The following is a 24,351-nucleotide window of genomic DNA, read 5'->3' as shown; positions in this document are numbered from 1 at the left end:
GTCATTACTTCCTTTAGTGATCCAATAGCTTTTTCTAGAGTGCTTTTGTCAGGATTTTCTTCGGCTGTATGCTTCTTAAGATCTGTTACGATAAAATGGTTTTTTTTCTGTGATTAGAAAAATACAGTGGTTTTTTATCAAAGACTTTAGAATACTGTCCATTTTGATATAGGCAGGTTCATTTTTAAAGCTAATATCTAAACTTTACTTTTAAAAAAAGTCTTACACAATGTTCCCTTAAGAGCTCTCTTATACGTTTGTTAAGGTTTCCACTAACTAAATGTTTAGAATTGTATTGTATTGACTAAATGTTTAGAATATTACAGATTTTCTTACACTGCTCACACCTAGGTTCCTCAAGCTCTCTCCATAGTGCTTGAATGAAAACGCATGATCCTCAATTAGCTGAGAAGTTATCATATATGGTATATTTCATGTTGGGGCCCATGGCTCTATCACAGAGAATATTCAGTAACCTTGAGAGCACAGGTTTTATCTTAGAGGTTCATGAGATGCTTATATTTGGACTCTTCTTACCCAGGTTAAGTTCCCTATGCCATATTCCATCTGATGGTTCCATAATACCATACCCACCCGATCTTTTTTTTTTTTTTCCTATCCAATCTTTGAAGTTGGAATGATACAAGTAAGGCTTAGAAACTATTTGATGGATTTCTACAAGTACCTAATGAAAAAATAATGAAGGTAAGTAAATAATCCAAAAAAAAAAAAAAAAAATCACACTACTTTGTAAAGTTAAGTCACACTATTTGTTCATGTATTCTCCTTATAATCTAAAAAACAGGATTGCTTTTAAAGACTAGGGAAATCATCTTATAAACTAACAATTCTAAACTACATTAGATAGCCTTAGGAAAAAAACAAAAATGATTTACTTTTTAAATTACAACTATAATTTATACAGTTCCCAAAATATTTTATTTTATTTTATTTTTTTTTTCAACGTTTATTTATTTTTGGGACAGAGAGAGACAGAGCATGAACGGGCGAGGGGCAGAGAGAGAGGGAGACACAGAATCGGAAACAGGCTCCAGGCTCTGAGCCATCAGCCCAGAGCCCGACGCGGGGCTCGAACTCACGGACCGCGAGATCGTGACCTGGCTGAAGTCGGACGCTTAACCGACTGCGCCACCCAGGCGCCCCCCAAAATATTTTAAAGAGAAAACTAGATTAAACAGTCACAAAATTAGCCTCCTTATCTGTTACCCATACTACTATACTTAAGATTTAGGGCTCAAAATACTTTATTACAGACTTACTCCTGTTCGTAATTTAGTTTTCATACGTAATTTAAAAAATATTTCCTAAAAATATTCACTACCTTAACTAAATGTAAAGTCATATACATATGCTTTTCTTTTGCTACAGGCAAAATTTATTCATGAAAATTAACTCTTGTAAAACTCCCTTCCATTGATATGTATAGTTTAAGCTCTAGAATAAATGGATGCATGCTTCAAGAGTGTTCTGCACAATCTAAGAAAAAAAGTAAGCATTAGAGCAAGTATACAGAACTTTATGAAGAGTCAGAAAAGGATTATGTAACTGGAGACATATGAATCATCTCTCGTTTTGTGATTCTGTGGCTGAATTTTGTTCAACTGGATGTAAATTAACTGAATTAGTGACACACCGTGAAATGTAATACTTTCAGTAGAGAAACAAAAAACAAAATAATAGTCAATTAATACTATAACAAATAAAGCATTTTAGGAGACTGAATTATTGTAGCACCAGTGATTATTAAAACCATCCACAAAGGTATTTTCTATATAAGATATAAACTTTAGTGCTGAAATCTAAGAAAACTATGAAAATGAGAAGACTTTCAAAATTTTTAGAATAAAACAATTCCATAAAAAACATCCAAAATAGTCTGAAAATAGATCAGACAAGTACCATTTAAAAGTAACGCAACACTGGGTAACCTCTGTACTGGTCGAATGAGAAGTTCAACAAGGCTTTGCCGTCCACATTCTGGTTTAGCTTGGTTTATCTGAAAGGAATCAATTAAACAATTTAAAAAAAAAAGGTTTTTTGCAAAGATTAAATGCCCTACATTTACTAGATTACACCTTATCACTAATGCCCTGAAAAGAATTAATAGAAGAGATGGGATGGCAGCTATTAAAGATTACTATGACTGAATAATCTTCCAAGGACCTTAATGACCTCCTGGCCACTCAAGGATTGACATCTTAAACACAAAATGAGTTTCTCTGCACACTCCTATCTATTGTATCTTAAGTTTCTCTTGAGTCTACACAATTCACAAGAAAAAAATAGTTATGAAGTATTAATTATGCTGATATCATTGAATAAACAAAATAAAGCCCTGGTAAAGAAAAAAAAAAAAATTCTTAAAGGCAAAATCAAATCACACTGAAAAATTTTTAGGTGTTTTAGAACTAAAACATGCATAACTTTAAAAAACATGAATAACTACAGACAACATTCTCATTCACTCAGTTCCCTCGTGGCCCCTGCTATCTAAATCTTCTGAAGCTTTGTGGATCCTGGGTGGCTCAGTCGGTTAAGTATCCCACTTGCCCACTTCGGCTCAGGTCATGATCTCATGGTCTGTGAGTTCGAGCCCCACATCCGGCTCTGTGCTGACAGCTCAAAGCCTGGCGCCTGATTCAGATTCTGTGTCTCTCTCTCTCTCTCTGCCCCTCCCCTGCTTGCATGCATGCTCTCTCACTCTCAAAAATAAATAAACATTAAATAAATAAACAGATAAAATTTTTCTGAAGCTTTACTATCACTGCCACTCTCAGATATGGCTAAAGTTAATAGGTTACACACTAAGAGGTTCTTACGTGGATATATTTTTACTAAATGTATAATTTAAATGAACTCCTTTAGAAATTATTCTCAGATTTTTATTGGAAAGAAATGCACATTACCTTGAGAAAAGCATGAAATCTTGGTTTCTGTTTTTCACATTTAATAATTGTTTCCTTGCTCATTTCAAAGAAGTTTACAAAGGGAGGATAGGTTTTTACCAAATCTTTTGACTAGGGGGAAGAAGAAGAAAAAAATATTAATTTGTTATGGATATTATCCTTAGATAATGAAATTTAAAACCAAATAATCAATAGTCACAATCTGACATCTGCATACAAAAGAAAAATTTATAATAAGCTTGTCAAGTTAAATACAGAAATTTTACACATCTCATTAGCAAGTTAATTGCTAAACAAAATGCATCAACTGGTACACAAAGCCTAAAACTGCAAACAAAGACTCAGAAAGAAACAAAGTATACTCATACATATTGTATTGACATAAACATGACAAAGTTTTAAAACTTCTATAAGTTCAGAATATAGTACTAAGCACCCCAGGACATGACATGCTATTATTTATTGACAAACCCAAACCATCATTTAAAGTTTATTTATTTAGGGATTCCTGAGTGGCTCAGTTGGTTAAGCATCCAACTTTGGCTCAAGTCATGATCTCACAGTCTGGGAGTTTGAGCCCCAGGTCATCAGGCTCTGTGGTGACAGCTCAGAGCTCACCTCTGTGGTGACCTGACTCAGATTCTGTGTTTCCCTCTCTCTCTGACTCTCCCCTGCTTGCACTCTGTCTCTCTCTCAAAAATAAACAAATGTTTTTTTAAAAATTAAAAGAATAAATAAAGTTTATTTATTTATTTTTGAGAGAGAAAGAGTGAGTAAGAGTACATGAGTTGGGGAGGGGCAGGGAGAGAGGGAGAGAGAGAATCCCAAGCAGGTTCCACCAGCATGGAGCCCAATGTGGGGCTCAAACTCATGAACTGTGAGATCATGAGCTAAACCAAAACCAAGAGTCAGATGCTTAACCAACTGGGCCACCTAGGTGCCCCCAAACCACTACTTAAAAGATTAATTATAGGGCCACCTGGGTGGCTTGGTTGATTAAACGTCCAACTCTTGATTTCAGCTCAGGTCATGCTCTGATGGTTGGGAGATGGAACCCCTCATCAGGCTCTGTGCTGAGTGCTGAGCATGGAGCCTGCTTGGAATTCTCTCTCTCTCCCTCTCTCTCTCTCTGCCCCTCTCCCACTGGCACACATGCTCCCTCTCTCAAAATAAACATTAAAAATATCAATTATAGTACCCAAAATTTCAACAAAAAAGGAAAAATGTCTCAGCTAATTGAGGAGACTAACAGGTATCAAAAAGATATGTGACCGAAAAAAAAGATATGTGACAATAATTTGCATATTTGGAATTCTCAACCAACCAGAAAAAAACAGGTAAGACTATATGGTAAGAATAGAAGTTAGGAGGACGCCTCAGAAAAGAAAAGTATGTGTGCCAGAACCCAAGGCACTGAAACCTATAAAATGTATTCAAACAGACTGAAAGACACTTAGAAATCCCATTCACAGCACCTCATTCAAAATGAGTTTACTTTATTTGATAAACTTAAGCCATGTGGTTTTGCCCTAGCAAAGAAAAGCAGTTCCTTATAAGCTTTTATGCAGAGCAGACACAAAGACAGTAAAAAATGATATCAACTAAAAAGAAAAAATTAAAAGCTCAATTACAGAAAATTTCACAAAATCATTAATCTGTGACTATTTATGAAGGACAAATAACTTGATATATAGTAAAATTTTATGGCACAGTAGGACAATTAGTGTTCCTAACGATGACCTTGGGGTATCAAGAAGTGTTAAATTATATATAGCTAATATGTTTCAGAAGACAAGAACACTTCCGATATATTTTCTAAACACAACTATGTCAAAGTTTTGAAAGCTCACACATTTAAACAAGTAACTGTCATTCCCTGAGAGTACTTAATGAGATGATGCTTTAACCTGAAAACCTAAAAAAGAAATTAAATACTCACATATTTAAGAAAGATGTCACCAATGCTTTTGCTCTCATCCCAATTAACAATAAGGTCTTCCAGATCATCCTGAAAGAGCACAAAATGCAACATTTAAGCTTGAATTTGACAGTCCCTTAAACATTTTCCAATATTTTTGAAATATTCATTTGAAAGAAGTACCTTACAAAGTATATTAATTTGATGTGCAAAACAATAACACACTCTTTCTCCTCAATAAGGAATTAACTTTTTGACTATGAGGAAAATACCCTTTGAAAAATAATTAAGAAAACACAAACAGTGTCAAGTCAATAAGACAGCCTAACTTTCCAAAATGATAGGCCAGTTCAACATCTTTTCTTATTAACTATAAAATTGATTGCCATTATTAATTGTAGAAAACTACTTTTGATCTTGCTGCTAAAGCACCCATCTGAAACTGTAATCTCTAACAGGTCAGCAAATTTTACTTAAAGGGCCAGAAGGTAAATATCTCAAGCCTTGCAGGCCATATGGTTTCTGTTACAAGTACTCAACTCTGTCCATGTAGTGTGGAAGCAGCCACAGACAATTCATAAACAAGTGAATGTGGCTGTGTTTCAATAAAACTTTCTTTAGCAAAACAAGTAAAACTTTACCAAAATCCTAATCTGACTAGATTTGGTCCATCAACCATAGTTTGCTAATTCCTGACCTATAAAATCCTAAAATATTAAATATTTGTAAAAATTTTGAAGACATTTAAAAGTATTCTAAGATAATAAAATACAAATCAGATGGTAAAATGAGATGCCAAGAAATGACATTCCCTAATCGAAATTCTAAAAGTGACTTTAAAGTAGAAATTAATCAATAAGCCCTTATAACCAAAAGTTCTCCAAGTGTCATCCACAGGCTCCCCAGGAAATCTCTGTAGTGGAATTCATGAGATTAAAACTATTTTCATTACAACACTAAAGCTCCATATGACTTTTCCACTCTAATTCTGTCACAAGCATACTAGAGACTTTTCTAGAGGTTACATGATGTGTGATATGACAACAGACTGAATTCAGAAGCAGATATAAGAAAACAGTCTTCTCTTAAGCAAGACAGAAAAAATGTAAAACAGCATCACTCCTCTTACTATTTCAGCTTTGGAAATAAGCTATTTTCCATAAAGGTTATTATTTACAACAAAAGAAAAGAAAAAATTCATAAATAAAACTATCCTTTGGGCAATATAATATAGTAGATTCTGACACTGACTTGCTAGTTTTAAATACTGGCCCTAACTTTGAGACATGGAACAAACTGAGGGTTGGCATAGGGAAGTGGTGGGATGGGCTAGATGGAAGATGGGTACTAAGGAGGGCACTTGTGATGAGCACTGAGTGTGGTATGTAAGTGATGAATCACTGAATTCTATTCCTGAAACCAATATTGCATTACGTATTAACTAACTAGAATTTAAATAAAAAAAAAAAAAAATACTGGCTCTAGGGTTTGTTCTGTGCCCTTGGACATGTTACTTAATCTCGAAGTGCCTTAATTTCCTATTCTGCAAAATGAGGATAGTAATAATTCTTACTTCAAAGGATTAAGTTAGCTAATACTTGTATAGCACTTACAAGAATCCTTATGAGAATCTGGCTGGCTCAGAGTCAGGGGAGCATGCGACTCTTGATCCCAGGTTGTAAGTTTGAGTCCCATGTTGGGTATAGAAATTACTTAAAAATAAAATCTTTAGGGGTGCCTGGGTGGCTCAGTTGGTGGAATGTCCCACCTCTTGATTTCAACTCAGGTCATGATCCCCGGGTTGTGGGATCAAGCCCCATGTTGGGCTCCACGCTAAGCATGGAACCTGCTTGGGATTCTCTATCACCCCCCCCCATGTCCCTCTATCCCTCTCCCAAACATGCACTCTCTCTAAAAGAAATTAAAAATAAATAAGATCTCAAAAAAAAAAAAAAAAAAAAAAAAAACCTTAACAGACTGTAATACTGAGTAAGCAACTATTAACTTTATTTACCTATGTATTTAATATAAAGTACACAGGATATTTGGAAAACTGTGATACAAAAGAGAAAAAACTTAAAGCTCTGCCAATATAATCTAGTAGTCCTCTTTTAAGTATAAAAAACTGGGGGCGCCTGGCTGGCTCAGTCTATAGAGTATGAGACTCTTGATCTCAGGGTTATGAGTTTAAACCCCATAGTGGGTATAATGCCTACTTAAAAAAAAAGTGTAAAAAAACTGTAAGATGGCTGTATATTTATATAAGAACATTGCTATCAGAAAGCAATGTAATCGGGGTGTTTGGCTGGCTCAATCGATTAAGTGCCTGACTCTTGATTTCGGCTCAGCTATGGTCTCACAGTTTGTGAGACATCCCTCACAGTCCTGGAGAATGTAATATTAAGCATGGTGACTATAGTTAACAATACTGTATTGCATATTTGAAAGCTGCTAACAGAGCAGATCTTAAAAGTTCTCAGCACAAAGGAAAAAGAATTTGTGGGGTGTCTGGGTAAGCTCAGTCAGTTAAGCATCTGGCTATTGGTTTTGGCTCAGGTCATGATCTCACAACCTCATGGGTTCAAGCCCCACATGGGACTCTATGCTGATGGTGCAGAGCCTGCTTGGGATTCTCTCTCTCCCTCTCTCTCTGTCCCTTCCCTGCTGACACTGTCTCTGTCTCTCTCAAAAAATAAATAAATAAACTTTAAAAGAAAAAAGAATTTGTAATTATGTGTGGTGATAGATGTTAACTAAATTTATCATGGTGATCTCTTCATAATATAGATGCATATCAAACTATTATTTGTATAATAAAACTAATACAATGATATGTCAATTAGATCTCAATTTCCAAAAACAAAAACAAAAACAAAAAAAAGCAAGATAGTATTAGGATTTAACAGAACAGACTCTGAAGTCAGACAAACAAGTATTTAAATCCTAGATCCAACATTTATTAGATGACTGACTTGGGGAAAATTATTTAATTTCTGTGTGTAGCAGTTTCACATCTGTAAAATGTAGACAATAATACCAACTTCTTGATACTGCTCGCTACATGTGCCAGTACTTGATGGCCGGCTACATTTAAAAGAAGGAAAAAACTGCTATGTATAAAAAAAGACAAGAAAATACAATAGAATTTAAAATTTGGGGTGAAAGGATTGTGGGTATTTTATACTCCTCTCTCCTTTACTCCTGATCTTACAAATGTTTGACAACACGTATTATTGGTTTTGTGGTAGAAAAGAACACAGGCTTTGAAAGTTTTAAATGTGTGACAAACTTGAAATCAGCTAAAAAACAACTAATAGTTTAAATATTAGCAATCCAACTTTATAGAAGAAGCTTGAAGAATGTTACACATGAGAAAACTAAAGAGTAACAATCATTTTCAAAGCTCCAGTGAATCAGAGAACATGATTTTCTCTATTGAGATTATGATCCTATACACATAACAAGTGTAACATTTTATATTAGAAGAGCACTTTAACACCCAGACGAACTAAATGAGTGACACAAATTCAAATTGATCCACAAATTAGTGTTAGGACACCAAGATGAAAACCTACTTGCCTTCCCATTCTACCTTTATGCCTGTCAGTGTTTCTTATAAAAGAAAAAATATAACAAAAACACTTTTTGAATATCCAGAAACCAAACTAGAATAAGATTAACCTAGGCTGAAACTCAATAGCTTTTTATGAAAGTAAAGACTCCTTCAGAGTCCCTTTGGATCTAGAAATAAGTGAAATATGATCATGGATTTTGATAAAGTACAAATGCAAGCATTTAAAATTGCATTTTTATTAACTTATAGATCGTTTATACTTTTGTTTATAATGTACAGTAAAATCAAAAGTAATATAATGTACTTGTTTGAAAACATTCTATAATATAGATTGATCTTTTTATTGGAATATGAAATAACCATTCATATAGGTTGTTCTGAAGAGAAAACTGATCAATTTTGCTCAAGTACCAAGTAGAAAATAAAGTTTAACTACTTTTAAAAGTTCAGCTAAATCTGCCCCCAAATTACTTTACTATGACAGACTGGTACCTATAAATCATGGACCCTTCATCAAAGTAAAAATCATTAAGAGGACAGCATTGTCTTATGTGTTGGTTTTTTTTTTTATTTACCTGACTATAAACAGAGAAATGAACAAAATGTTCTCTAAGTCTCTTGCAGCTTCAGTTTTTCAAACAACTCAAAGCAAAACATACAACCTGAGAGGAACAGTAGGAAAATAAGAAAAATACCACCAGCAACCACATATTTCTATAGAAAAAACTTCAAAAGGTTTAATTCCTTCTTTCAGGATTAATCAAAATTAAAAAACAGACCAACAACAAATATTAATAAGGCACTGGAGCAAAGGGACATAAATGATTCAAAGGAATAAATGAGAGAATAAGAAGTTTTAGGTATAAAACTCATTTAGACAATCAATAGTACCTTAAAAAAAACATTATATAAACACAATCCAAAAAGAATTACTACCAACCTAACATACACAAATTTACCTTTATCTTAGTGTGCACATCAAAGATATCAGGGATACTACCAAAAATAGTCTTAATCTCTTCTGGTGCAAGGATAGGCCCACCACGTTGTCCTTCCTCTTCCAATGGTACTTGAAATAACTAAAAGGTTAAAAAAAAAACCACTAGTTTAGATAGGTTATAGGGAAAAAAGCAAACATATTGACAGTGAGGGGCGCCTAGATGGCTCAATTGGTTAAGTGTCTGACTTCGGCTCAGGTCATTATCTTGAGGTCCATGAATTAGAGCCCCACACCTCAGAGCCTGGAGCCTACTTCAGATTCTGTGTCTCCCTCTCTCTCTGCCCCTCCCCCTCTCTCGCATACACTCCCTTCCTCTCTCTCTCTCTCTCTCAAATATAAACATTAAAAAAACACTTAGAAAAAAACATATTGACAGTGATAAGAGAGAGGTTGATGGAAAAGAAAAAATTAAAAAAAGAAATCTCTCCCTAAATTTGAGACCTTTTTTCTCATAACATTTTCTATTTTATCCCATTTATTTATACATCTGTGTGTATATATATTATCATAAAATGTTATGTTAGAATCTAATAACATGAAATTGCTAGTATAATACAAGAGCAATTTGCACTTTTCTTTCAAATTACTAAGGAAGAAAGCAATAAGCAATCAGTGATTTCCAGACATACGCTTAATAGAAATACTAAATGTTTTGACATTTAGAATTTCTGGGTCACCGGCTATACACATTTTTAACTTTACTGGAAGTTTGACGGTAGGTTGGAAACTAGTTTTTGTGTTGGTTTTCTGTGTCCACTGAGGCCTTGCGGTCTTTGGGGTAAAAGCTGGTTTTAGTACACAACTCCCTACTTAGATTTTGGCCTCTGAATATACCTCACTTCATTTAAAAAAAAATTTTTTTTTTTTCATTTTTTTTTTTTTTTCAACGTTTATTTATTTTTGGGACAGAGAGGCAGAGCATGAACGGGGGAGGGGCAGAGAGAGAGGGAGACACAGAATCGGAAACAGGCTCCAGGCTCCGAGCCATCAGCCCAGAGCCCGACGCGGGGCTCGAACTCACGGACCGCGAGATCGTGACCTGGCTGAAGTCGGACGCTTAACCGACTGCGCCACCCAGGCGCCCCTAAAAATTTTTTTTTAATATTTATTTTTGAGAGACAGAGAGAAACAGAGCACAAGTGGGGGAAGGGCAGAGGGAGAGAGGAGAAACAGAATCCAAAGCAGGCTCCAGGCTCTGAGCCGTCAGCACAGAGCCCTACACAGGGCTCAAAATCACAACCACGAGATCAAGGCCTGAGCTGAAGTCCACTGCCCAACCAACTGAGCCACCCAGGCGCCCCATGAATATACCTCACTTTATTATCAGCTTACTGATGTATTTAGAATAAAGGCTTTTCTTTTTTGATTTCTTTTTTTTTTTCTGATTTCAGTATTTTTATTGTTTCTAGTGGGTAGGGTTCATAATTGCAGAAATGGAAGGTCTGGAAAAATGTATTTATTTAATATGTTTTTATGTATATAAGTATTTTGGGTGACTAAACTTATAGAAATGTAATTCTTAAAACCAGTAACAATTCATAATCTTCGTTTGAAGTGTTTTGGTTTTTTTTTTAAAGATTTTATTTTTAAGTAACCTCTACATCCAACATGGGGGTCGAACTCACAACCCTGAGACCAGAAGTCACATGCTCTACCGACTGAGTCAGCCAGATGCCCCCATAATTTTCATGTAGTTCTTTACTACTATCTTTTATTTTATTTATTATTATTATTATTATTTTACTTCTGCTCCTCCCGGCCTTTGTGTTATTGTCATTCATTTTATTTCCATGTATGTTAAGAACCCAACAATACATTACTACTTTTACTTTAAATAGTTATTTGACTTTTTAAAATTTTACTTTTTACTTTAAAACCTCCCAGTAGTCTTAAGACATGTTAAACTATACAAAACGGTTCTCCGTACTTGCTTTAAGCCTCCATAAAAAATTAGATAGCCAAACACTTCTGATTCTACCTTTCCAACATTTCTCAAATTTGTCCTATTTTCATTTTCACTGAAAGAAGTTCAAGTCCTCAAAATCTCTAACCAAGACTGCTGAAATAACCTCCAAATTAGTCCTGTCTCCATAATTTCCCCTCTTCAGTGTACCTCTTTCTAAGTGAAACAAGTTATCTTCCAAAAATGCAAGTCAGATACCATCTTTCCCTTCCCATCAAAAATTCTTCTCTATATTACATATAACACTATACAAAGGCCTTCTCTAGTCTGGCATAGACAGCCTGACCTCAACTCTCACTGTATCCACACCCTACCCCTTGCACCTTAGTTCCCTTAAATCACCCTAAACGCTAATCCCCTAGACTAGTCATTATACCTTGAATGTTGTATACATCTTCAATTGTCTATATTATTTGCACAATCTCAAATACACTCCCTACCCATATTTTTTACATGTACTAATCATACTCCTACTTCAAAATTCACTTCAATTTTTATCTACTTTATGATACTTTTTCCAATGTTCAACCCACCAAACTTCCAACCCAACACCTTCCCTAAGCTCATAAAAGTAAAACTCCCACCTCACAAATCTCCAAATACCTTAACTAAACCTCCCTCATGATGTTCATACCCTTTTACTCAGTATTATAATTAGGTATGTATGTTTTATCTCCTCTTCCAATCTAAGATCCTTTAAAACAGCAATCTTCTTTGACACTTGGGAAACTAATTTATATTAATAGGCACCCAAGTATTATATGAAATACATAAAGAAGCTTCTGGGGCTAAATTAAATTATTCCAAATCCAATTTCAAAAAAAAGGAAGGAGGGGCGCCTGGGTGGCGCAGTCGGTTAAGCGTCCGACTTCAGCCAGGTCACGATCTCGCGGTCCGTGAGTTCGAGCCCCGCATCAGGCTCTGGGCTGATGGCTCAGAGCCTGGAGCCTGTTTCCGATTCTGTGTCTCCCTCTCTCTCTGCCCCTCCCCCGTTCATGCTCTGTCTCTCTCTGTCCCAAAAATAAATAAACGTTGAAAAAAAAAAAAAAAGGAAGGAAAACATCAGTCCTAAAATAAAGACTGAAGAGAACATTATTATGAATTTAGATCACAATCTTTTAAATAAAATCTTAGGTGAGTTTATAGTAAGCATAGTGGTATGAAATGATGTAAGTCTAATAATTCTAAGGGCCTTTTTAAGGCATTTTAGCAAAGTTAATTGATATGCAAATTAGAATTCTGAAACTCCAGTGCATTTACCATGGTCTGAAAGGATTTACATTTCTGGGTAATAAATGCTACCAAAGTACATGAACAGTATATGCCAACGGGATTTTCTGCTACTCGACTACATTTTGGCTGACTATAAAAACTGCAACAAGAAACTCATCCAGAATGATTTCCCTTGAGGAAGAAGAGCAAAGCTGACTTAAAACAAGTAAAGTTTAATACAGCAAAGGGCCTCATAAACCCTTGACTGCTGCTAAACAAATTAACTGTGAAGAATAACCTCTCCATGAATAGCAAGAAAGAAGTCTTTCCATTTCTTATCCATGCATTTTATCAGTAGTACAAGCAACTAAAGGCTATTATATTGAACCCTAATGAGTTATATTAAGAATTCAAATAGAGGTCAGTTAAAAATTAACCCCAATCAGAAGCTTCCTATTATTTTTCTATTCAGAGACAAGCATGATGGTATCAACTTTATTTTTCTGACAATCTCCTTCATTACCTAAAACAAATCTATTACCTCTTTCTGCAGATGCCAAAATAATATCCTATTATTGTATTTCAGAACCTTGAATTTCAGTTTTTTCTTTAATATCATCTTCAGTCTCATCCTAGAAGGATCCATTAGAATTGTTCTTCTTCAGCAATAACTTCATAGTACATTTTAATGATAAGCAAGGAATTAATATTTATGACTAACCACTACATACTTTAAGAAACTTGACACATGAGGGGGGCCTGGGTGGCTCAGCCCATTAAGTGTTTGACTTCAGCTCAGGGCATGATCTCACGGCTCAGTAGTTCGAGCCCTGCGTCAGGCTCTGTGCTGACAGCTCAGAGCCTGGAGCCTGCTTTGGTTTCTGTGTCTCCCTCACTCTCTGCCTCCCGACCCCCTGCTTGTGCTCTGTCTCTCAAAAATAACTAAACATTAAAAAAATTAAAAAAAAAAAAAAAGAAAAAAAGAAAAAAAATAAACTTGACACATGAAAGGATTACTGAAAACAAAAATTACATTCATATTGTTATGCTTCATTGCTATTGCTTTTCACATATATACAGTATGACTCCTAGAATGCACACTTTCATTAAAAGTTATCTACCACATCCGCGTATGAATATAAATGCAGTATCCTGACAGCGAACATGCAAAGTTCTGCATTGAATAAAAGTTAGTTCTCTCCAAGATTATCTACTGAGGATCCTTCTCTTTTTAAAGTCACTATAAAAAATGGTGCTATTTCTATATGAATAAAAGCTACTATTACAGTTATGGTATTTCCCTAATAGCAGATTTTCATCATACATTTTCATTTTTAGTATCTATGTTCAAATTCTATGCTTATATAATTTGCTTGTAAGAAATAACACTTCTCAGATTTTTTAGTTATGAACACTGGAACAGGGATCATTTTGCACCAAACTCTTACCTGAATAATTGTGGCCAATATATTTACATAATTACTTTCAGTCTGATAAAGCTCTTTTGCAACTTGCCACCTGGCTGACTGCTTTGAAGGAACCGGAGTGGAATTTTTAGAAGACTTAGTACAAGATTTTGGTGTTTCTAAAAGGTAAAAAGGAGGAAAGATTTAATGAAAACCAGATACAAGTACCAGATACTGTGCAGATTTAACAACAAAAAAAGGGGGAAAGATATCCACTCTTAGAAATATACCCATTTAGTTTTTCATTAAAGTAAAATTTCTTTACAGGATAAAGCCAGGAAAAAATAATGGTCCAAAGTATCAATGACTCCAAATTGACAGATTTGGCCTGTCATTATACTAAATAATGGCCTGTACTCATCAAAAACGTTGAAGTCATTAAAAACAGAGAAAGTTAGGAACTATTCCAGATTAGAAGAGACTAGAGAGAGATAACAACTTTCTCTATGATCCTGGATTGAGTCTTAGACCAGGAAAAAAAAAAAAGGAACTTTTTTCTTTTCCTAAAAAGGATATGAGTGGAACAACTAATAAAAATTAAGAGTAGGTCATACATAGTATTAACGTCAATTTCCTAATTACAATACGTGTATTATAGTGGTACAAGAAATGTCTCTCTATTTTAGGAAATACACATTTAAGTATTTAGAAATAAAGGGTCATCGTATCTGCAACTTAATCTCAAACGGTGCAGACATAAAAAATATGTGTGTATATAGAAAGAGACAGAGAATGAATGAATGAATGCTAACACAATCATGGCAGAATATTTCCATTTGGGAAAGAAATCTGAGTAGAGTACTAGAATCTTTGTACTATTTTTGTAGCTTTTTGCAATCTAAAATATTTCAAAGTAAAAAGCTCAAAAAAATAAAATTTAAAACTCCATAAAAATATTTAAGTTAAAAGATAAAGAGGTTGTTATGATTACACAGTAACAGAAAACTTATCACATATATATGCAGGAAGCCTTCCTCAAAAAAACCAACATCACTGCAAATTCTTCATTAGTTCTTAACATAATATGAAAACACCTAGTCCAACACAAAACGGGAGGACACATTAGTATTTTTTATACATATTTCAAAAAACATATTTCATAAAAGCTTTATATACACTTTCTTACTATCAGTTATGATTAAAATACTTTAACATTATGTACAGAATCTCCTAATAGCAAGTTTTTCAATAAGAAAACTAATGTATAACATACAATAGAATGACATGGAAAAAAACAATATAGTCCCAGTATATTAACTTTACTCAATGATAATTTTAAATATTATTAATACAATGGTGTGTACTATGGAACTTTGAATGTTTTTTAAAGCTAGTAGACTTCAAAGATTCTCCCACTTGCCATATGTTATTTCAGGCTGCTCTCGACAGATCCAAGAGCTTCTGCCGTTACATATTTCAGGAGGAAGAAACTGACATACATTGATCTAATTTAATTATTGTGTGTAGGCAGTGATCTACAAACTGGGCATTCTCCTATACAGAGTACCTAATATATTAGTACAACTGTCATGTCTGGGTTTTTTTAGTGGTTCATTTTCTTCTCCTGTTCCTTCAACTGCATATTCAGGCTTCAGTCCTTTATGATCAGCTCTTACCATCCCATGCCCAGTATGTCCATCATGATTATGGAACCAGTAAATTCTCAGACATATGTATCTAATCATAATCCTCTACCCAAGCACCAAGTTCAATTTTTCCAAATACCCACTGGACATTTGTACCTCAATTTTACCTGGATATTCTCTAAAACTGCACTATCTTCCTCCAAAATATAGACTTCCTGTTTTTGCTAAGGTAACATTTCTCCTATTTTAATACTTTGCCATCATCCTTATTCCCTTCCTGTCACTCCATTCCATCAATACCTCCACTTTTCTTTCCAACCATCAGTAACCCTGACTCAGGACCTTATCACCTTATGGCCCAAGCCACTATAGATTACTTCATGGTCTGGCGATCTCTAAACTGTCTTCCTTTGAATCATTTTTCAGAATAATTCACTACAAATTACCTATTCAACCAATTACTCTACTGCTCAATAGCTTAAGTTCCTCGTTAATGACAATATGCAGTTCAGACATGCCAGTCTGATTTTAAAGTCCTCTAATATTAGGCCCCAACTAACCTTTCTAATTTAACTATTACTCCTCCATACTACAAGTCAACTAATCTCTTCACTATTCCTAAAAAACGAATTTGTATACTGTTATCTGTATTCTTACTCATCTTACTTCTCAACTCCACCTTGGTTTTCTGGGCCTACTCTAAATTGACACTCAATTCCTTCCATGAATATTTAGTTAGGCACTGTTCTTGTTTTCTTAAAGCTTACATTCTGGTGAGGCAAATAAAATAAACAAAAAATATAGTTTCTAACAGTCAAAACTACTACTAAAGACAACAACCACATAATGGGTTGGTGAGAAGTACTCAAACAGGGATGTAACTTTGTAGAAAACCCAACAAGATTTCTTTAAAGCAAAGAGGGCAAGTATAAAGTTCCTGAGGTATGAATGCAGTGGGAATATCTGAAGAATAACAAAGATAGTGTGACGGAAACTTAAAATGTTACAGGAGAGCATGGTATCCTATGAGGTAGGAGGTAAGTGAGGAAGGATCACATAGGAACTTGGAAGCTACGGTAATGAAAAGCCACTGTATGACTTCTAGCAGAGAAGTGGCATATGTATTTTAGAAACCTAAGTGCTGCATGCAGAAAGGCAAAATTGGGGGTGCCTGGCTGGTTCAGTCGGAAAAGCATACAACTCTTGACCCCAGGGTTGTGTGTTTAGAGGCCAGGATAGGTGTAGAGATTACTTAGATAAATAAACTAACTTTAAAAAAAAGAAGGGGCACCCAGGTGGCTCAGTTGGTCAAGTGTCCAACTTTTGATTGTGGCTCAGGTCATGATCTCATAGTTTTGTGGATTCGAGCCCCATGTCGGGCTCCATACTGATGGTGTGGAGCCTCCTTGGGATTCTCTGTCTCCCTCTCTGTCCCTCCCCTACCTGTGCTGACTCTCTCTCAAAATAAATAAATAAATAAACTTAAAATTAGGAAGGAAGGAAGGAAGGAAAGAAGGAGGGAAGGAAGAAAAGGAAAGGGGGCACCTGGGTGGCCCAGTTGGTTAAATGTCCGACTTTGGCTCAGGTCACAATCTCGTGGTTCATGAGTTCGAGCCCCGTGTCAGGCTCTGTGCTGACAGCTCAGAGACTGGAGCCTGCTTCAGATTCTGTATTGCCCTCTCTCTCTCTGCCCCTCCCCCACTCATGCTTTGTCCCTCCCTTCCTCCCCCCCTCAAAAATAAACATTAACAAAATAATAATAATAATGAATAATAAATAAAAAGGCAAAAATGAATAGAGAGAGACCATTTAGGAGACAAAAATAATTGTCTAAGAGAGATCCATTTTATAGAAAAGGCCGATAAAGGAAGGGTGGCAAAGGAATAGAGTTGAGAGTGGTAGAGAAAATCAAAACCAAGAGTTCTAATTTGATTAAGTTTAAGAAGTGTATTAGGCATGGACAAATAGGAATAGGTATTAAGAAGGCAGTTGGGGGGCGCCTGGGTGGCTCAGTCGGTTGGGCGCCCGACTTCAGCTCAGGTCACAATCTCGCGGTCCATGAGTTCAAGCCCCGCATCGGGCTCTGGGCTGATGGCTCAGAGCCTGGAGCCTGCTTCCAATTTTGTGTCTCCCTCTCTCTCTGCCCCTCCCCTGTTCATGCTCTGTCTCTCTCTGTCTCAAAAATAAATAAACGTTAAAAAAAAAAAAAGTTAAAAAAAAAAAAAAAGAAGGCAGTTGGACAGAGAAGATGACAAATTAGGGAGTCAAGAGCATATGAACGTTTCTAAAGCCATGGAATTAAAAATGAGACCATTTAGGAAGAATACAATAGAGAAGAAATGACTCAGAAATAACATTCAATAGTTAGAGGTGGAGAAGTTAGGCAAAAGAGAACAAGAAATGACGTACAAAATCTAAGAGAAAACTATCTCCGGGAAGAAATAGCTGTTCACGTGTTCAATGTTGCTGACTGCATAAAAAAGGTCAGTCTCCTCAGTAAGAGCAATTTCATGCAGTAGGGACTTAAGTTCAATTGGAATGGGTTAAAAAGACAATGAAAGGCAAGGAAGTGACACAATAGATCAAGGTAATTCTTTGAAGAGTACTCCTATAAAAGGAAAGAGAGAAATGAGATAGTAAATAGAGTCATGGGGTTAAGGGAAGGCTTTGATTGCTTCTTAAGTGTAAAAAACACAACATATTTATGTGCAGATTGAAAACCAAAAATAGAGAGAAAAACTGATGACCAAGAGAGAAGAGTTAATTATAGGGCTGGCTTTCTTCTATCATTTGAGACAAACTGAACTTACCCTACAGTGATTTAGTTGTACCTATTTTCTCCATAATTCATGTGACACCTTCTGTGATCTTTTTTTTGCTAGTTAAGAATTTGCTCTTTGAACAGCTCTATCATTTTCTACAGTAATATACAAATAAAATATAGAAAGCACTTAGCATATAGTAAGCAATCATTACATGGAAGCATTTTTATGTGCCTTTTCTCCTCAGCAAGAACAACAGTAATAAAAGGTAGAACCTTTCATGTTCACTGTAGTAGTGATTTACCTATACTCTAATAATTATTCCATTCTGCTAAACTGTAATCATCAATTTTTTAAAATGTGAATTACCTCCATAGTTAATGCTAGACTCTGGTGTGTTGGAGATATCTAGGAGTGACCCTATAGAAAGCGAATGTTCAGCTGACGGGCGCTTACGGGGAGGAAAAGGTGACATGTCTGTCTCTCTCGAAAGCTGAGCAAGTGTCTCTTTTAAACGACGTCTTTTGCGATTGCTGTTTGGGGTATTTAGAGAAAGCAGTGACACTGATTTCTTGAGCTCAGGAGTATTAGCCTGCAATCAAAAGCACAAAAGCTCTATTTTACTTCCTTGGTTCTATACTGAGACAGGAACAGAAGAAAAATGTATTTACAAGTTTGACAAAACCTGGATTTTGCACAATGATTTTACAACTACACACTCTGCCAAGGTAATTCAGAAGATTCATAAAACATAATAGTCAAGGGACCACTGTAATTGCCTAACCCCAAGCACCTCATTCTGTTTCTTCATAGCTCTATCACCATTACGTATTCATCTGTAAGCTTGTTTACTGTCTAGTCCCCTGTTAGGCCATAAACTCTGGAGGGCAGGGACCATTCATATTTTGTTCACTGTATCCTTAGCATTTAGCACAGCACCTGGACATATTGCTCTCCAATATTTGCCAAATAACACTTGACTTTAAAAGCTCTCTCTTGATATTTTAAGCACAGATTTTAAACTTTACGTTAAAAACCTTGAGAACAAAAGAGTCAGAAGACAATATAGTACCTATTTAGATTTTATAGAAACATAATAAATCTGTACCTTGTCTTCAATATTCCATTCAAATTAAATCTCCAAATAAAGAAAATCTTCCCTTCATGTTTTGGTGAATGATACCACTTTTCACCAATCTAGGACGAAGGCTGCATTTTCCTGGCTTACAATCTGCTATTAGAGTCATTTTTTTAATGACATCTCTCCCCTTAATATTCTTCAATGGCTCCCAATACTCCTTACCTAGTATATTCTTCACCAGTTCCCAATCCTTAATATTATTCAATGGCTCCCAATACTTCCCAAATTCTTTAACATATTATAAATTCCTTGATTCTGCCTACATCATAAGCTATATTTGTTGGCCCTTCCCACAGTTTTCTAAAGCCATAGTAAACTAAACTACTTGCTTTTTCAAGCTTAACACCATCTCCCACCTGCTATCTAACCTGAATGTCTGTACAAGGTTAACTTAGTAAGTTGACTAAACATTTACTTGCTCTTTTCAGTCCCTCCTGAGTCTCTCAGAGTGAGGTTAGTTAAAATAATTACTCAACTATAGCACATATTCTACACTGTAACTGTTTGTATATCCATCTTTTCCTTAAGATTCTAAGTTTCTAAAGATAGGATTGTTATTGTTCATAATGGTATCACTAAGAAGTAGCACAGAATGACATAGATTAGATTAAAATATCTACTGCATTGAAGTTTTACTTAAAGCTACACAGCCTATTACTCAATATCCAATTATCCAATTATTCTGAAACTCCTAAACATGACGTAAAAGATGACTGGTATGCCAATTATATGCTCTTTTCAGACAGAAGTGTTATCTTTATATCACCAAATTCACAGAGCAAATGACTAAGGGACAAAAAAAGCATACCTTTTCATATAAATACATAGTTTCTCCAGCTCGGGCATCCATTTGAATGCTTCCCCAGAACCACTAGGTGAGAGACAAAAAAAAAAATTTTTTTAATTAAGATTTTACCTTCTCAGAAAAGCTATTAGGTGAGGCACCTGAGTGGCTGAGTGGGTTAAGCATCCAGCTCTTGATTTCGGCTCAGGTCATAATCTCACAGTTTGTGAAATTGAGCCCCACGCCAGATTCCACACCAACAGTGCAGAGACTGCTTGCAATTCTCTCTCTCTCTCTCTCTCTCTCTCTCTCTCCCCGTGCTTGAGCTCTCTCACTCTCTCAAAACAAATGAATATATAAACATTAAAAAAACAAAAAAAAAAAAAAAAAGAGGGGAGCCTGTATGGCTCAGTCAGTTAAGCATCTGACTTCAACTCAGGTCACAATCTTGCAGTGCATGAATTTGAGCCCCGCATCGTGCTCTGTGCTGACAAGCTTGGAGCCTGGAGCCTGCTTTGGATTCTGTATCTCCCTCTCTCTGCCCCTCCCCTGCTAGTACTCAGTCTGTCTGTCTCTCTCTCAAAAATAAATAAAATGGAGGAGAAGGGGGGAGGGGGAGGAGAAGGGGGAGGGGGAGGGGGACGAGGAGGGGGACGAGGAGGAGGAGGAGGAGGAGACGAAGAAGGTGAAGAAGGCAAAGACAACAACGAAGACGACGGAGGAGGAGACGGAGGAGGAGGAGACAGAGACAGAGACGGAGAAGACGACGAAGAAGAAGAAGGGGCTCCTGGGTGGCTCAGTGGATTAAGCGACTGACTTCTGCTCAGGTCATGATCTCACAGGTCGTGGGTTTCAGACCTGCATCAGGCTCTATGCTGGCAGCTCCAAGCATGGAGGCTCCTTCAGATTGTGTGCTTCCCTCTGTCAACCTCTCCCCCTCTTGCACTCTGCCTATCTCTCAAAACTAAATAAACGTTAAAAAACAAAAAAGGAAAAGAAAAGAGAAACTATTAGTAGTATCTTTCAAAAACCCATCTTAGGGCACCTAGCTGGCTCAGTTGTTGAGCATGCAACTCTTAATCTCAGGGTCCTGAGTTCAAACCCCACAATGATGTGAAGCCTACTTAAAATAACAAAATTAAAATAAAAGTCTATTAAAAAATAAAACTATAGAGTTTTATTATTATTATATTTATTATAATTATTCTACAATTACTTGCCTCCTGCTTGACAACATAAAGTTTCTTCGAAGGTTCAAATGGAAGTTCTTTTACTATATTCTCTTCAACTATAAGGTGAGTGCATCTTTCATCTCCAACAGGTAAACAGTTACCTCCTAAAAAGAAATGCATACAAGCATAAATAAGCTTAACTATTTATCTCCAAACCTGAATTTGTAGAGAGGCATATTCACCAGGAGGGAATTAAGCAAGAGTGGGGAAGAAAATACAAAAATATAACTTTTAAATTATACTAAATTCTACCTTGCATCTCAGTCATTTCTTCCATATTGGTTTTTTCTTCATCTGAAAATCCCAGGAAACTTAAAATGCAATCTTGAAATGGAGGAACTTTAAATTCATTTCTGAAGTCATCAACTGATGCACAGAAATCCCTAAAAACAAAATATACTGTTCTAAAACCAGCTTAACTTAAATGTGAATTTATAAATCTATACTAATTCTTAAAGTTTTAGTGTAATCCATATGTCAAAAATATTTTACATGTGGTCCTGAAATGTTCATAAAAACATCAGTTAAAAAAAAAAAAAAACAAATTGATGTGTTCTCAGTCATCTCAGAGTAACTTCTGACAAAATTTGATCACGAGTAGTCTTTACAAGATTCAACTCACTGCTTTGGACATGAAATTTTCTGTGTTCCAGCGGTTTACTATGGTTTCATGAAATGTTAAATAATGATGAAGTAGAATAGCAAGGAATTACGAGGTCAGAGAGCTTAACATGGCTATGAAGTGCAATCACCACTTAGAATGTTACCAGATAAACATAAAAAACATAACATGATCTAAATACCCAGATGCATGAAACTATTATCAAGAGAAACAAAAGCAAAAATGAATTATTAGGACTTTATCAACATAGAAAGCTGCACAGCAAAGGGAACAATCAACAAAACTAAAAGGCCATCTATAGAATGGGAGAAGATATTTACAAATGACAGATCTGATAAAGGGCTAGAATCCAAACTCTAAAAAGAATTTATCAGGGTGCCTGGGTGGCTTAGTTGGTTAAGCGTCCAACTTCAGCTCAAGTCATGATCTCACAGTTCAGGGGTTCGAGCCCCATGTCCAGCTCTATGCTGACAGTTTCAGAGCCTGGAGCCTGCTTCATATTTTCTCTCTCTCTCTCTCTCTCTCTCTCTCTCTCTCCCCCCTTCCTCCACTCGCACTCTCTCTCTTCAAAATAAACACTAAAAAATTTTAAAAAATTGATCAAACTCAACACACAAAAAATAAATAATCCAGTTAAGAAATGGGCAAAAGACATGAATAGACACTTCTCCAAAGACATGGCTAACAGACACACTCATCACCAAGGAAATACAAATCAAAACCACAATGAGATACCACCTCACACCTGTCAGAATGGCTAAAATTAACAACTCAGGAAACAACAGATGTTGGCAAAAATGCAGAGAAAGACGAACTTTCTTAGTAAGCTGTTGACGGGAATCCAAACTGGTGTAGCCACTGTGGAAAATGGGTGTGGAGTTTCCTCAGAAAGTTAAAGATAGAACTACACTACAACCCAGGAATTGCACTACTAGGTATTTATCCAAAGGATACAAAAAAACTGATTTGAAGGGGCACATTCACCCCAATGTAAACATACAGCAACACTATCAACAATAGACAAATTATGGAAAGAGCCCATATGTCCATCAACTGATGAATGGATAAAGATGTAGTGTCAAATGGAATATTACCCATCAAAAGGAATGAAATCTTGTCATTTGCAACAACGTGGATGGAACTAGAGTGTATTATGCTAAGTGAAATAAGTCAGTCACAGAAAGACAAATACCATATGATTTCACTCAAATGTGGAATTTAAGAAACATAACAGATGAACATAGGGGAAGGGAAGGAAAAATAAAATAAGATAAAAACAGAGGCAAACCATAAGAGACTCTTAACTACAGAAAGGGTTACTGGAGGGGCGATGGGTACAGGGATGGACTAAATCGATATTGGGCATTAAGTAGGGCACTTGTCGTGATGAGCACTGGGTTTTATATACTCCTAAGTGATGAATAACTAAATTCTACTCCTAAAACCAATAATACACTATACGTTAACTAACTTGAATTTAAATAACATCTTGGGGGGAAAAAAGAATGCTAATGATAATCAGGGTGCCTGGGTGGCTCAGTCAGTTAATCATTCGACTCCACTTCAGGTCATGATCTCACAGTCCGTGAGTTCGAGCCCCGCGTCAGGCTCTGTGCTGACAGCTCAGAGCCTGGAGCCTGCTTCAGATTCTGTGTCTCCCTCTCTCTCTGCGCCCCCTGCTCATGCTCTATCTCTCTGTCTCAAAAATAAATAAAAAAACATTAAAAAAAAAATTGAAAATAAAAGAATGCTAATGATAATCACAATTATTTCACAAGGTAAAGTCAAAAGGTACCACAGATGTCTTTCAATTTTTTATAATTTTTTTATAACTATGTTCCTCCTAGACTTTATTCCTTAGGCCACCCAAAGACTGAATTCATTTTGTCTATACTAGCTATGAATTTAGGGTTTGGGGCACATAGGTTTACCTTAATAATATATTTAATTCTAACAATAAACTACTGAATTTCTAAATACTTACTGTTCATTCCGCCTTTCCCAAGCTTTATAAATCCATTCTGGCTTCATGATTGGAGTGCCCAGACTCACAGCAATCTAAAAATATAGAGCATTAATTATGATAAATTTTCACCCTAAATAACTGCATTGATGGAAGTTCTAAGCAATTTTATACATACTTTTTTTTAGAGTTTTAGATTAT

At 35.8% G+C, this 24,351-nt stretch overlaps 1 protein-coding gene across 5 annotated transcripts in view; it reads right to left on the bottom strand.

Moving 5' to 3' along the window:
• ECT2 (epithelial cell transforming 2) overlaps positions 1–24,351 on the bottom strand; it is an 88,986-nt gene that overhangs the window by 28,785 nt on the left and 35,850 nt on the right. For 3 of the 5 annotated variants that reach the window (XM_030329557.2, XM_030329558.2, XM_032594704.1), the window contains 11 exons: positions 24,172–24,245; positions 21,818–21,948; positions 21,554–21,669; positions 20,358–20,420; positions 18,778–19,000; positions 14,043–14,179; positions 9,379–9,498; positions 4,867–4,935; positions 2,928–3,038; positions 1,921–2,017; positions 1–82 (listed from right to left, as the gene is read on the bottom strand). In XM_030329557.2, coding sequence (XP_030185417.1) covers positions 1–82; positions 1,921–2,017; positions 2,928–3,038; positions 4,867–4,935; positions 9,379–9,498; positions 14,043–14,179; positions 18,778–19,000; positions 20,358–20,420; positions 21,554–21,669; positions 21,818–21,948; positions 24,172–24,245 — 1,223 coding nt within the window. The remainder of the gene's footprint in view (positions 83–1,920; positions 2,018–2,927; positions 3,039–4,866; positions 4,936–9,378; positions 9,499–14,042; positions 14,180–18,777; positions 19,001–20,357; positions 20,421–21,553; positions 21,670–21,817; positions 21,949–24,171; positions 24,246–24,351) is intronic. The other 2 variants (XM_032594705.1, XM_030329560.1) reach the window with 1 other exon arrangement.

Source organism: Lynx canadensis, chromosome C2, assembly GCF_007474595.2.
Source record: "Lynx canadensis isolate LIC74 chromosome C2, mLynCan4.pri.v2, whole genome shotgun sequence".
Classification (NCBI taxonomy): domain Eukaryota; kingdom Metazoa; phylum Chordata; class Mammalia; order Carnivora; family Felidae; genus Lynx; species Lynx canadensis.
This window is presented reverse-complemented; position numbering and strand designations above follow the sequence as displayed.